Source organism: Armigeres subalbatus, chromosome 2 (assembly GCF_024139115.2).
Source record: "Armigeres subalbatus isolate Guangzhou_Male chromosome 2, GZ_Asu_2, whole genome shotgun sequence".
Taxonomy (NCBI): domain Eukaryota; kingdom Metazoa; phylum Arthropoda; class Insecta; order Diptera; family Culicidae; genus Armigeres; species Armigeres subalbatus.
Genome location: NC_085140.1, coordinates 145,411,060 through 145,427,295, shown reverse-complemented (window position 1 = coordinate 145,427,295; position 16,236 = coordinate 145,411,060). Strand labels below are relative to the sequence as shown.

At 40.0% G+C, this 16,236-nt stretch overlaps 1 protein-coding gene across 2 annotated transcripts in view; it reads left to right on the top strand.

The window, feature by feature from the left end:
* LOC134210954 (protein furry) overlaps positions 1–16,236 on the top strand; it is a 393,572-nt gene that overhangs the window by 172,726 nt on the left and 204,610 nt on the right. For both annotated transcript variants that reach the window (XM_062687409.1, XM_062687410.1), the window contains one exon: positions 6,004–6,123. In XM_062687409.1, coding sequence (XP_062543393.1) covers positions 6,004–6,123 — 120 coding nt within the window. The remainder of the gene's footprint in view (positions 1–6,003; positions 6,124–16,236) is intronic.

The window sequence follows — 16,236 nt, the reverse complement described above, 5'->3', positions numbered from 1 at the left end:
TCGTTTTAGTTGCCCTGGCTTGTGTTTTTGTGCGTATATTAGGGATGACAAAAACTTCTTTCCCTTCTTCTATAACGGGGGGATCTTCTTTCTTTGAATTTTGTGTAAGAGTTTGTTTTTGCGCTTTTTCCATATTAAACCTAGCTTTGAGAAAAGTTCTTGAGCATCTCTAACTATTACTTCCGGATCTACAATATTATTTTGGTTGAATATAATTTCATTCGGTGTATACTGTGTGGAAGAGTGTACAGAGTCGTTGTATAATGCAACTGATAATTGAATGATTGATTTTGTGCCCATTGTTCTAAATTTGTGTTTATTTGTATTAAATATTTCTATAATTGTAGAATGTGTGCGTTCAATTTGACCATTAGATTCAGAGGAAGCGGCATATCGGATTTGTGTTCCTAATTGAGCGAGAAAGTCTCTTAATTGGATTGACTGGAATGTGGTTTCATGATCAGTAACAATTTCCTTAGGGATTCCTTGAGTAGTGAAGTACTTTGCTAGCGCTTTTTGCACGTGTACTAAATTTTTAGATTTCAGAAAAATCATTTGAAGGTGTTTGGAAAATGAGTCGATAAGTGATAGAAAACTGCATTTGTCAATTATGAATATATCCATATGAACTCTTTCCTTCGGTTTGTCAGTAATTGGCCTAGGCGATATTTTAATATTAAACGGTTTTCTTTCATATTTATGGGTGTTACAAATTTCGCAAGAATTTACATATTTTCTGATTTTCGCGTAAATATTTGGGAAAAAGTATGCTCTTCTGATTTTTGCTTCCGTTTCTGCGATGCCGCGGTGCGCTCTATTGTGTTCGTTTATTATAATCTGATTCTGTCTATTCTCATTTTGAACGTCCTCAACCATGACTGTTGTAAACACAAAGTGACCATTTTGACTGAAATTTTCTTTGAATGATTCTTGAATTATTTGTATAAGGTTTTCCGGCGCCATAAGGGCTGTCTGTTTACCGTTATGGAAAGTTTTCAGGAAGTGTGTAACTTCTGCTTTTGTAAAATTCTTTTGGGAAATTATGGTTCTGTGGAAATTTTGGAAGAGAGATTCTTGAATAATAGTGTCGAGACGAGAGGTTTTGAATATTAGTTGATTTCGGTAATAGTTCAAGGGTCTATCGGAAAAGTGGATAAAATAATCAGCCGAGTCTTCAGCGGAGTGAATTGTTTGGGAGTCAAATGATTGGGGTGGATTGCTAGCAGTGGATTCTGCTTCATCTTCCTCATCTTCGGAACCTGAAAAATAGGGATTCATATTATTATCCGCTTCGTTTATGTTTGTTTCAATCGGCATCCTGCTTAGTGCGTCCGCCACGACATTTGATTTGCCTTCTCTGTATTTGACGTCATAATCATAGTTTTCTAGGTCTAGACGCCAGCGAAGAATCTTATCATTCTTATCGGAAGTTTTAATAAATGTTAACGGTTTATGATCTGTAATGAGTGTAAATTTTTGCCCATGAAGGTATGGTTTGAATTTATTGACTGCCCACACTATTGCTAAAGCTTCTTTTTCGTTAGTTGCATATCGAGATTCCGTTTCAGACAAAGTACGAGAGGCAAATGCAATTGGCCTTTCGATACCTTCTTGCATTTGTGACAAAACGGCCCCTAAGGCATAGCCAGATGCATCCGTTGTTAAAATAAAAGGTAACTCAAATTGTGGGTATGCTAGTATTTGGTCTGTAGAAATGATCTTCTTAAGAGTGTTGAATGCATTTATGTATGTAATATCTTTGACATCTACTGTTGAATCTTTTTTTAGATACTTAGATATTGGTCGAGTAATTTTAGAAAAATCTTGGATGAAGCGTCTGTAATATCCAACCAACCCTAGAAATTGTTTTATTTCTTTTTGATTTTTCGGCATCGGCCATTGGATAATCTTTTCAATCTTATCGGGGTTAGGTTTTACCCCTTCGCTAGTGACAATGTGACCCAAAATTCAGTTTCTCTTTTTAAGAACTCGCACTTGTCGAGTTGTATTTTCAAATTAAATTCGGATAAGCGTTTCAAAACTAGATTGAGGTTTTCTAAGTGATTTTCCAAATTGTATCCGACAATGATTATATCATCTAAATACACGTAACATTTTCTCCCCACATAGTCTCCCAGAATATCGTTCATTGTTCTTTGAAATGTCGCAGGGGCATTTTTTAAACCGAAGGGCATTCTGGTGAATTCAAAATGTCCTTTGTCTGTTGAAAAGGCTGTTTTTCAACATGCTTCGGGTCCATAGCTATCTGGTGAAATCCAGATTTCAGATCTATGGTCGTAAAATAGACTGATTTTCCTAGGGAGCCAAGGATTTCCTCGATTTGGGGCATAGGATACCGGTCGTCCACAGTTTGTTCGTTAAGCTTCCTATAATCGATTACTACTCGGACCTTCCTTTGCCTGATGCGTCTAATTTTTGGAACTACCCATATCGGTGAGGAATATGGGCTTTTCGATGGTCTAATGATACCATTGCCAAGCATCTCTTGGATTTGTTCCTCTATGTCTTTTTGAAGTGGTGGGGTAACGCTAATTTTTAGTATAAATGGTCGAGACGGTCTTTTTTAATACTTTCTGCTTTGTTGCTGAAGTACAGGTAAATTATTCGCCCTTTTTCTGTCTAACTTCTTGAGTTTTACAAAGCAGACGGATCCATTAAGATTTTTCCAATTTTGATAAGTGATTCGTTCTGATTAAAGACTCTAAATCGTACTTCGGGTGTTTTCTGTGGATTTTTCATAGGGTATGGAGAAATTGTTTCAAAGTTGTTCACCGTTAGGGAGATTGTTGGCAAATTTGAGAACTCTTTTTAAGTTAGAAAGAATATTGATAGTGGATTTGTTATTTGTGGCGCTGTACAATCCAGGTTGAATATAGGTGTGTTTTCCTAATTTTTGGAGAGAGGGGACAAGCCAATCACCATTATTTGATGTTTTGATTGTAACAGTATGACTCTGAAAGTTTTTCAATGGGTAAAATTTTGAAAATGAAAACTGTTTGTTGTTAAGCGTGATTGTTCCATTAACGTAATCTATTTGTGTTTTTAGTTTTCCTAAAGACTCCGAACCTAATATGCAATCAAAATAATTATGAAAGTTGAGCACATAAAATGTAAGAGGTTTACACAATCCATTAAAAAAGTCGATTTTACCTTTTTCGCAAACCTGTTGAGTACCTTGAACGTTTTTTATGGGTGTATCTGAAATTTTGAGGGTTTCATCTAAGATTCCGGGAGAGATAATATTCTTGTTCGCGCCAGTGTCGATCAACATTTTGATTCGTTGTTTCGTTTTCGGGTGCCATAATTTCAAGTATGGTAGGAAATTCAGGTTGTTATGTTGTGTCTTGCAATTATTTGAAAATTTAGATCGAGTTCTTCAGATGATTCTTCTTGTTCTTGTTCGTCAGCCGACTCTTCTTCAATTGGTTCTGTTTCATGATTGTTAATCACACGCCTATTTAATGTTAATTTTGACTTAACCGAATTTGTTTCCATTGGTTCATCCTGTTGGTTTGGTTTTTGCAAGGTGTATGATGTTTCCTTATTTTTGTTGTTCTGATTTTGGTTTGTGTTTCCGTGAGTTGAAAATTTTGTTCAAAATTTCTGTTTCTAATTTTCTTTTCATTTCTGTCCTTATTTAGGTTTTCTGCTGATATTTCCTTAGATCTGAATTTACAGAGAAACGCATATGCGTCCTCCATGTCTTTTGGTCTCGCCGCTTGTGCGTAACCAAAGTACGGTTCTGATAGTCCTGAAATGAACGCTGCTAATCCATCTTCTTCTATAAAGTCATTTATGGTATCCCAATGTTCCCTATATTTTTGTTTTTGTTTTGCCAAAGTTTTAATGTTTTGAACAATTTCTTTCGATTTTTGGTAATATCGAAAAATTGTCATACCTTCTGTCATCTTACAGTGCCATAATTGGCTTTTATAAGTAGACAGTTCTTGGCGGTCGCCAAGGGCGTTGGTGAGGATTTCCTTGATATCCTCAAAACTGTCAGGGTTTCCTGCCAAGCAGAGGATATCCTTAGCCTTTCCGATAATTTTGTTTGACACCGCTGTCACATACATCTTGAATTGAATGGTAGAAACATGTGGCTGAAGGGCGTTTAAGATTTCCTCAGCGGTAGATAACCAAGAACTTAATTGTTTTCTATTTCCATCGAACGTTGGGATCATTTTGATTGGATCCGGATTTTAAAAATGTGATCAACGTTAAAGTGTTGTTGCTGTTGAATCGTTGGGAGAGTTTGGCTACCTGAATTACTAGCAGTTTGAGAATTTAGCTGAGTTTGCATCTGAGTGAAGAATGTATCGTGTTCGTTTTGTTTAGTGGCTAGACTTTCCATCATTTTCATGAGTGTTTCTAATTTACAACTAAATTCCTCCATATTCGTACTTTCTCCCAAAGAGAGGTCTTCCAGTAAAGGCGGATTTTCTACGGGAATGTGTGCTAGATCTCCTGATTCTATGGAGTCTAGACTATCTTCTGAGTCAGAAGAAATACACTCGTTTGACTTTGTCAAAAGATAACGAGCTCTTTTCAGACTATTTTTCACTTTTTGCCCTTTTGGCATTACATGCGTTTCCGTTGGGAAGAGCAACTAATTTAGAATTTGGTTAGGTAAGCAGACACGTTCTCTTAGAACTCGTGATGCTTCTGGAATGTGCTTCTCTTAGAACTGTACTTTCCAGTTGAAGTGGAATTTCTCTTGGAACGATTCCTACTCCGAATGGTTAGCAATTTATACTTTGCAGTTTGTATGCGCCTTCTCTTAGAACGGGCACAATACGTATCGTAAAAGTAAACTTGCCCACCGAGCGGCAATGCTTTAACTCGTATTTCGATTTAAGAATAGAGGAGAAAAAAGACACTTACCTTGCAATCGTGTGCGGGGTTCTCGGGTGCTTATTCTTTTAGTCGTCGTATAAAGTGTACGGCGGAGGCTCAACTCTGGGTATCCTCTCAGGTTACGTCAGATGCTTACACTTGTCGGTGAATCGCGGCCTCACTCTGGTTGGATTTATCAATCCTAACCTTTGCACTGTTATTCACACTTAGTCCTTACTAAACGCACTAAAACCGCACGGCTGCGCCAATCTTAACCGGGGACGACAGTTCGGTGTTTTAAAAAAGCACTAACACTAAGTTTAACAGAAACTACGTTTATTCACTAATTAAAACGCGAACAGAAGTAATCACGGTCGTCGATAAAGAAAAACTGAACAAGCATGCCGGGGTTGATGGCAGTATTTATTATATTGATATGCTGATGCGGCACATTGATGCACCTCGTCGATGATTGGCTGATGGGTCGATCGTCCGATATGCAGAAATGATGACTGCTGTCCTTTATTGCTGATCTGGCTCTAACAGGAGGTCAGTCATAGCGTAATTATATGTTGAACTACTTTTCGATGACCGCATGACGTGCCATTATTTTTAAAATCATTAATTTTATGGACAGAATCATTTTCTCAAGTGTGCCTTACTGGAAATGCTCTTAGCATTTCTGCTTTTCAATGATCGTCATTTTTTCTGCTTTTCAATGATCGTCATCAAATATGTTTGGCTGGGACCTGAGATGTTGAGACGAAGTAATCATTAGTGTCTTGGTAGAATGTCAGTCAGGTTTCCGAGCCTTCTAACACACAGTCTGGTTCCATATATTATGAACAGTTTTCCATTCGAATCGGTCAACATTTCGGCGGTACAATTTGACAGCTATGCCATGTTCATTTATTTTAGGAACATCAAAAGGGTTTCAGAAAACTTGATCGACAAAAAACCTGCCAATCATACAAATAAACCTATCAAAGCCGTCAGTCAACCGACATGAATTGAAATGAGGGAAAAATGAACTGTACAGAAAAGGCAACGGACGCTTTTTTCGCCCCTCGTCGATATTGATTTGCAATCCAAAACTAAAATGGACAAACGAATGATGTTTTATGTTTCTTTCTATTTCTTTCTTTACAGAGCTGGATAAAGTTGGTACGCTGGATGCTATATTGAGTGGTGCGTACTGCCGCTCTCAGATGTACCTCTCGAGGCAAATGGCTAGACTGCGACCTGAGTTGACAATGTCAATGTTTTCCGGTAAGTTGACTTCTTTTTATGTACATTTTATCGCCGATTTTTTTCCCTTATCGAGTATAATGCTGCTGTTTAAATTGATTTATTTTCTCGGACACTTAAAGATGTACTGGAAGCTCTAAAAGCATTCAAGACGAATGGCTTAGAGAAAAACTCTGTGTTATATATCAGCTCAGTAGATCTCAATCTGTTTGCGATTTAACATTATGTCTGTAATTTTAGCTGACTTGACAGATTTAATCAAGTTGATTTATCAAGAGAATTAAGTTCCATATGGTGTTGTCCATCTTACATTTTAAACCGGTGATTAATTGTTTTATTATAATTTGTTTAATGAAGTACGAAAATTAATTCATGTGTATAAATGTGTATGTTCCATATAGAATATTCTGAATAATTAAATTGAGTAACATTCGATACGATTTTTGGTTTGTTTGAACTATAATAGGTGACACAGTCAATTTCGGGTCAAAACATTGTTTTGAGGCAGTGAGCTGTGTTGTTATAACATGTTAATTTCGAAAATGAGTTAAACATATATCGACAATAGGTTGGAAATGAATGTGATAAAAAATACTGAAATATTCTGCTCATCTTTATCGTTCCTTTTTTGTGGTTTCTGATTTCGTTCTCAGAAATCAATCCGATTACAAATATAAGATAAACAACCGGATATGACCGAAAAACAATTCAAATTCCTAGAAATTCATGCTTTCCATGATTTCGCATATCAATAATTCCCAAAATTCCACGCATTCCAATTTTCCATGCGATTCCAATCACGTCTCCCCTTCAATCTTTCGAGAATATGTATCATCTGTTTATTATCAAATAATCATACGAAACATACCGCTTATGGCCACGATTTTCGTTGCTCTCCGTGCTTAGTGGAAGCTCACGAAGGCACGTAGCGATATTTGTAATGTACCCCCGGGCCCCGGTTCTATTTTGCTACACACATCCGGTTGGTGTCTGGTGCGCGATGGCAAATCCGAGATTGTTGACATAGGGTTAGCCCGTCCCAGATTGTATTTTGTAGTGGTGCTGTTTGCGCTGTCGTCTGAAATGCTGCATGTCGCCCATCGGCGTTGTTCATGGGGCAAGTAAGTATAAGTACATTTGCCACGTCCGGTCCCGCAGTAGGTCGCATATGGGGATGAACTGAACTGCATGGCTGACAGTCGATTTCAAATTTAGAATAATGATAATCCCACTGCACGCGGATCTACACTAGCTCCTGTTGAAGCACCGTGGGGATGCAATAAATTGTGTGATGGATGGAAATTATAGGAGCATCTGGGCTGCATACATCCTGGCCACATCGTGCTTACCAAGACATGAATGTGAACATATCGGACGATAGATGGTTGAATGCAATTGGGACATAGATATATACATATTTATTGCATGGTTATTGGTTATAACACAGTGATATCTGCATATGTGGACCTTTCTAGAGGCCAGTGTAAGAAATGTTTCATAATAAGCTACGGGCGGTGAAAGCTGTTTCATAAAAATTATTGTTGTTGCGGTATTATTCACAAAAATAAACAAAACGAATAAAATTTGTTAAGTTTTTTTGTTTGTGCTATAATCGGGTTGAAAACGTGATAAATTTGGGGTAAACAAAATCTGGGGTAGCCAGAATCAAGGAGTGACACAATCGGGTTAACACTGTACTGAGTAATGGAGAGAATGATAGGCAAGAATCAAGGTGCATTTTTGTTAAGTGAGGACTCAGGAGTGTTGCTTTTAACTATATGGGTTCTATTTTCGTTGGCGCTGTTGTTAATGGAAGGTTTAATTTTTCGTGCAAGTTTCAATACAAACGTAAAACGTCTTGCGCTTAGTCATTTTTTAAGTCATCTATTTGGTAACGTCCGGCGGTACGGAAAACTTCTAGTAGTCGTTGTCGAAACACGTCAGCAGAAACATTGTAGTCAAAGTATGAAAAAAATTGATGGCAGATTGCACGGACGGGCTCATTCAAAGCATAATTGCTCCTCCTCGATTCCAGAAAAAGAAAGTTACGATAATTGAAAGAGATTTTATGACCGTGATTGAAATGAATGATTTGTTTATCGGCATTATTGGTCAGTTCTACTGAGTAGGACTGAACGAGAAGCCGATAAACAAATCATTCATAGTAATTTTCTCTGAATCGCAATCATCTCTACTGCGACTTGGTTTCCTCTTCAGATTGTAACTGACTTGTTATTAGGGCAGAATCGCTCGTGGATAACATTTTATAAAGAATTTTAAATTTATGCTTCTGTCAACATGCTACGCAACCCTTACATACATGCGACTTGAACAAATCTTGCACATTGGCTTGAGTGCGTATAGTAGAGTATTATAATCTATGCAACCCTTAACAGAACTGCTTCGTTGTAGCGGAGACGAGCCAGCCTCGGGCTGAAAGTCTCCTTAATAAAGACACACAAAAAACTGCTTCGTTCGGAATGCATTTTCATTATGAGAGTACCACCGTTCGCTACATTTTCCATAGTCATCGGATATCAATTGCTTACTAATTATGTATGATAAAATTAGCTCCGTATACTATCTTGGATAAAGTACTGTTTCAGATGGTTGAAATTTTTTTTCGACAATTCATATCGAATTTACAAAAATCTTTCGTGGAATTGAGGTATTTTTTAACACTGTCATAAACGGTTTTGAAATTGAGTGCAAAGTGTATAGCATAATATTGGCCTAACTATTCTTCTGGCTTCAGCCACACTAAGGAGGCATGCATATTGTATATTGTATATCTGTGCATTTTTTCTCCATACATTTATCCATTTATTTAGCTTTCAAACAGATAAAATTGATTAAATATTTTGGCACCACAACTTTCCATCGTCGGTTGCACCCCACGCTCGCCAAATTTTGTTGTACCTGGTCCGCCCACCTAGCTCGCTGCGCTCCCGCCTTCTTGAACCTGCCGGATCAGAAATTCCAGTTTTTTCCATACTCTGAATACTGGGTTCGCCTTAGAGTCAGGCGTGTTCGTGGTTCCTTCTTCGCCGCTACACATAGTTCTTTTGCGCGCGTGCTCCCAGCTGTTCATACCCATACCGCCATCGTTGTCTGCTACATCGCCATTCAGGTGCTCTTCGTAGTGCTGCCGTCACCTTTGGATCACTTCACACTCATTTGTAAAAAGGTTTCCGTTTATGTCCTTACAAATTATATCAGGCTGTGGTACATAGGTGGCCCTTACGTGAACGGTTCAACTTCTCATAGAACTTTCGTGCGTTGTTAGCGCGGTACAGTTGCTCCGTCTCTTCACGGTCTCGATCTTCCTGCTTTTGTCTTTTCCACGCTCATGCTGTTTTCATTCTCCTCCACTAACTGCTCACATTCACCGTCATACCAGTCGTTTCTCTGATTCGAGAGCACCGTCCCTAGTGCAGCGGTTGCGGCTGTTGCAGTTCTTCCAATGGCGGATCGAGTATCTCCCCGGCCATCTTCAAAAGAAACTGTGCCTAGCTGCTCTTCCATTGGGAGTGCCACTTCCAGCTGCTGCGTGTAGTCTTGGGCTAGTCTACCGTCTTGTAGCAGCCAAATGTTTAGCCGCGGCGAACGTCTCCGACGCAGATATACTGCAACGAGGTAGTGGTCGGATTCAATATTCTAACTGCGGTAAGAGCAGAAGATGCTAGATGTTCAAATAGCCGCGGAGAAGGAGTTCGTCAAGAAGCGAGAGGCAATCCGGGCCCAGTTCGAGAAGGGTCAAGAAGGGTCAGCGCATTGAAGAACCAAGACTGTGCTGTTGGGGAGACGAAGGAAGAACAGCCCAAACGGAAAGTGTAGACGTAGCTGGACGGCCGCATCAAGAGGGCGGTCGAGCAGCCATCGACTACAGATTTTAGGGGAGAAGATCCGAAGAACAGACCTGCTGAACTTCAGCAAAATTTGTGAAATCGGAGGAACTTTAAAGCTGCTGGATGATTAACTTCAAAGGGCTGCACTGGAAGCTGTCAGTAGTTTTTGCCTTTCTCGTACAACAAAGTACAACAAGTCCCAAATGTTTCATAATGCATGATACTACTAAACCAACGGAGTTGTGAAAATCTTCACTTAAAAATCTGTATTCGAACCCAGCATGGGTTCTTTGTAAAACAGCGCACCATAACGCCGAGCTATTAACAGCTACCGCTTGTATTACTCTTTGATGTTAAGTATACTCTTAAAAATCAATCAATCAATTGTTTTCTCTTTCTTTCAACTGGGCTTTGAATTAAATTCCCCTTTCCCTAAAGAATCATTACCACTTCGGGTCGGCTCTTCCTTATCCGAACCACTCAGACCCCAATATCAATATTTCCTTTCAAGTTTATATTGGTAAGTTATTATTCCGCGCTCCTCACCCGAACAAATTCTTTCCTTAGTATCCTATACATATGCGCCAATGCATCATCATCAATGACGATCGCGGCTGTGTACCGCTATATCGTACACTGTCCAATATGTGAGCACGTTTGAATATGTCAATCCACCGCGCTTCAGTTAAGTAAATCTGACTAAGCTGTTTTCGACGGTTTCGCCAAACCGTGATAAGGGTATGCGATATTTCACATAACTTTTAAATTGATGAAAGTAAATTAACCCAACAATTCCTACATGCAACATTTTAAATTTATCATGTTCTCTCTGTTTTTCATACTGGGCAACAAACCCCTTTATATCAATACACCTGTATACGTGTATGTAGATTCAATGAAGACTCTTATTGTCTCTATCATTTTGGCTTAGTTATTATTCCGCGCTCCTCACCCGAACAAATTCTTTCCTTAGTGTCCTATACATATGCGCCAATGCATCATCATCAATGACGATCGCGGCTGTGTACCGCTATATCGTACTCTGTCCAATATGTGAGCACGTTTGAACATGTCAATCCACCGCGCTTCAGTTAAGTAAATCTGACTAAGCTGTTTTCGACGGTTTCGCCAAACCGTGATAAGGGTATGCGATATTTCACATAACTTTTAAATTGATGAAAGTAAATTAACCCAACAATTCCTACATGCAACATTTTAAATTTATGTTGATTGCTTAAATTACTTTGCGTTGAGTAATTGAATATATTCGGCCTTGTTTTTACAATATCTCACTGCCATCAGTATTTAAAATTGTTTTAGGAAGGTGTCGGCACATAAGGCTGTGCACCAGAAGGCTATAATTTCATTGCAAAAGTGTGTATGTGTATAGCCCATAAATATTTTTTTTGTTAAACGTGTTTCATATAGAAGGGCTTGACAGATTCGAGTGCAACTAGTTTCATTCGACGGAGCTAATTTCCTAGTTGGACACTATTGTTTTTGTTTTTTAATAAATCAAGCAGTTTGGATTACATTTTTATTTTTATATCAACAAATACACAAATGCACATTGAATCATTAATCATTTTACCCGTGGCGCAACCCACGGTAAGTGATTTTTAAGCAACGTACTAGAATTGCACCAAATCTTTTTACCGCCTAAATGTAGGCAATAAGCACTGCATTTACAACATTAATTCGAATTCAACATATTTATTGAATCGAGAAAGGCATCATCACCACCGGTGGATAAATTTGGGTTTTTTTAATCTTTCGTTTATTTTGAAGGCTCATTTGCCGTGAAGCGTTACGGAGTCGAAATCAGGTTTAATAATACATTTCTTGATTATTATACATAGTGTTAGTTTTGGGGAACCGAAAAATTCGCGGTTTGATCGAGGTTAGGGAATACAATAATAAAGTAGGAAAGGAAAGGATTGTAGGGTACTTGAGTTATTACGTTGCTGATGTTTACAAAGTTGACATTCCTCGCGATGTTTCACATCTGAAACGGGACAAGCAAACTTTTTTTTGGGATACAACGACGAGAGGAAGACATACGGAAGGGATTAACGACAGACATTAAAATGTACAACAAGAGGAAGACATTCTTAATGGAGTACGACAGACAAGGGAATGGGCAGACAATGATTACAGTCTTACATCAGCAACTTTCAAAAATTGGTGGACCAACACTAATAGGCTTTGGTTGTTTTCCTCGGAGCCGGAGATGTTTAGTTAGCGCAGATCTGGGGCCTCGATGTTCCTCGCACGCCCACACGACATGATCAATGTCCTGGTAATCCTCGCCGCAAACACAGAGATTTCCGTCCGAGAGCCCCACTGTGAAAATATGTGCATTTAATGTGTAGTGATTGGACATTAGACGACACATGTTTCGAATGAAGTCTCGTCCCATATTCCATTTGTTGAACCATGGACGCTTCGACTCCTGCGGGCGAATTGAATACAGCCATCTACCTAACTTACCATTTGTCCATTTCTGTTGCCAGTTGTTCAAGGTTCCTGACGAACTAGTGTGAAAAGTTCATCGAAGGTGATTTTCCGATCGTAAATATCACCTTCCGTAGCGCCCACCTTAGCCAAAAAGTCCGCTTTCTCATTTCCCGGGATCGAGCAATGAGAAGGGACCGAAGCCATGGTGGTTGTATAAGACTGTTGTGATAAGACACTCAAAGCTTTCCGTATCCCATTCAGAAGATACGCTGAGTGCTTAATCGGTTTCATTGACCGAACAGCCTCCAAGGAACTGTCGGTGAAGATGAAAAAGTGATCAGCAGGTAGGGATGCGATTTGCTCGAGTGAATAGTGTATAGCTGCTAGCTCAGCAGTGTACACGGAACTATGCTCTTTGAGCTTAAAGTAGACGCTATGAAAAACGTTGAAAACATCGAAACCAGTGGAGTCATCAATGTTTGACCCGTCTGTGAAAAAGCTTCTCTCCTCGCTAGCGTGCCCGCATTTGCTTGCAAATAATGGACGTATGACCTCCGCACGAAGAAAGTCTGGTTCCAAGAACCTCCTCCTTCATGGACAGATCAAAAGTAACAGTCGAGTCGAACCAGACCCCGAGGTATTTAGAAGGCATGCTATGAGTGATTGCCTTACCCATCAGTTGTAGCGGGAACTTTGCCGGGTTATGTTTTTTTGAAAAGACAACCATCTCAGTTTTGTACGGAGAGAATGCGATACCCAGCTTTGAAACCCAAGTCGGCAAATTGTCTAGAGTATCTTGCAACGGTCCTTGCAGATCAACTGCGGTTGGCCCCGAAACGGATACAACACAATCATCTTCTAGCTGCCTTAACGAGCAATTTGACATGATATATTTATAAATGTCTTTGACGGCAAAAATGTAAAGAAGGGGGCTTGAACATGAGCCCTGGGGGAGACCCATGTAGCTAATTCGTGAAATTGCCGAGTCACCATGGGAAAAAAACTCATACGCTTCTCTGACAACAGATTGTACAAATAATTGTTTAAAATTGGTGAAAGTCCACACGCGTGGAGTTTGTCAGATAAGACATCGACGCAAACTGAATCAAAAGCTCCCTTAATGTCCAAAAACACTGAGCCCATTTGCTCTTTTTTTAGCGAATGTTAGTTAAATTTCTAACATTCGCTAAAAAAAAGTGTGGGGATGTAATGCCAATAAGAAGAAGAAGAAGAAGAAGTAGTTATATTTCTGAAGAAAGCAACGCAAGACAGTCGTTCGTTCCTTTGCCCCTGCGGAAATCAAATTGTGTATCTGACAACAAATCATTCGATTCAACTGATTTGGTTAGCTGGAAGAGAATCATCTTCTCCAAAGGTTCCGAAGACAGGATAGCATCGCGATTAAACGAATTATAATCCGACACGGGGCTTTTTCTGGGCTTCTGGATGGCTATAACCTTCACCTGCCTCCAATCATCCCGAACAATGTTGCACTCGAGTAACTGATTGAACAAGTTTTTGAGCAAGTTGAACCTGTTTCTATCCATCCAAGCAAGCGAGAATTCAATAATCGAAAAGGGGCGATCTATCTCATCCTGTCAGCAAAAGTATCACGTGATTTTTGCTTCACAGTACCGAATCACTTTCTTTGCAAAGTCGAGTATCCATCGCGACGAACTTTCAGGATCTTCGTTTACGGACAACGCGTTGCACATTCTTCTCCCGACGGTCCTCGGAGTTTTCATTGAGGTCTCGCAGTAGATGCATACGTATATAGTACTTATGCTTCTACCCGATCAAGAATGCATAACAAAATTATAACAAGGGGAGTTATTTATTTCAGAAAAATATTGTAACAAAATGTGTTATAAATTATGCTGGTTAGTTGTTAAAATAACAAAAATACCTCTAGCTGTAACATAATTAAAACAGAGGTTGATAAACCGCCAACAAAAGTGCGCCAATATCCGCATTTCTTCATTTTGACCAGCTTCTTGAACTGGATCTTGAGCGCGATGTACCGTTTGTAAAGTACGATCGAACCGTGCTTCCGAAATTCCTTAAACGCGCCGGATTTTTCGCGATAAAGATGTGTACACTCGACATCCCACCACGGACTGTGTGGTTTCCTTCGAACCGAAGTTCCTGGCACCGGCTGAGCGCTGTCAAGGATCAACTGGGAAACTGGAAAGATCTAGACGTCTATCTCTTGCTGGAGGAGCAACCGTGGCTCGGGAATAACCGAGCAGATGTGCGAGAGATCTCTACGAGATATCGCAGCGTTTGGAGGAAGATATATCGAGGCGATACTGAGGTCTTTTCCTCGAATAGTCACCTGACATGCGACAGCTTCGGTGCCAGACATCGGTGCAAGATCGAAGAAGGAGTGCTGTTTTTTTTGTATCCCTAAAAGCACCTCTCCATATCGATTTGCCCGATCGCGGCGGATTATGTTGAAATCAGGAAATTGAAGGTTGACTTCAGGTGTTAGCCATGTTTCACATAAAGTAAAAGCATCGCATTGCAATTTGTTAACTAAAAATTTAAAAATAGGGGAACTGTTCCATTTTCCATCTCACTGAACATATATTTATCTCATCGCAAAACAAACAAATACATTAGCAATCTCGTCGCTTCTTTTTGTTAACACGCGTGCTCACTGGTGAAAAAAATCAGAAAAATAAGAAACAAACCAAATTCCCTTTCATTGCTATTTTGATGGGATGGAAATAGGAGCTATGGGATGAAGTGCCGAACTGTTCCCCTATCTAATTTTGAAAGAATACTTCGACAGTTCCACTCCAGAATCGAAATTATGTTAGCATTATCGACGAAGTTAGCCATCGAAGTATACAAATGACTCAAGGGGGGGCATTTTTGAAGCCAGCTGCTTCAAGAGAGGAGTCAGAAAAGAAAGAACAGTTTTGACCATGTTCTTCACGGGGTCGAAAGCACCAAAGAAGTTGAGGATGAGCTCCACGATGCCAGAAAGAGTTAACATTGGAGAACTCGGGGGTTCTTCTGCTCGCTCTCTATGCTCTTTTTCCGGCTGAGAATTCGCAAAAATTGGGGCATCTGGGATTTTAGATGTTCCCGGAAGCGGTGCAAACTCTCGATCATCCCGATGTGAAACCACAAAAGTTGAACGTTTTTGAGTATTTCCACCCGCTTTGAATTTGACCGTGTTGAATTGGGGCTCACTTTGAGACTGTTTTCTAGGCTTTTTTGAGGGTCGCTGGCTCTGTTTTATTCTCTTCCTCGTTGAGCCATTGAAAACAAAGGGAACCCCATTTCCAACCTCGGTGTCAGAGCTACCTTGATCGTCCAAAGGAAGAGACGAGTAGATGGTGTCAGAAACGACTGGAGAAGCGTTTTTTTTACATTTCGGCGTAACTTCGTCGAGAACGCTGCTGAAGAGACCGCTTCTGGTGGATTCGCTGCTGTATGTACGTTGGGCAAGCTTCAAGAGCATGTGGAGGGTTTTCGTTACAATAGACACATTTCGGTGCCGTCTTGCACGCGCCCTCCACATGCTTCTGTCCGCATGATGCACAGCGAGCTTGCAATTATCACAAAGAGTCAGGCGGGGAATAACTCCGCTTCTCTCCCTCCTATCGCAACAGGAGGCAAAGAAACGTTCTTGAAACGACTGAAACCTTGTAAATTAATTCATTAAGATGGTGGAAACAGCGAGAGGGAGCTTTAATGGAAACTTGTTCACACTGCTGTGTCGCCGGCTAACGATTCTGGCGCACACACTGGACGATGGTCGCTCGCCGGTGGCACGATCGAAGCCAAGCACGTTGTTGGAGTTCGCGCTGCACTCAAC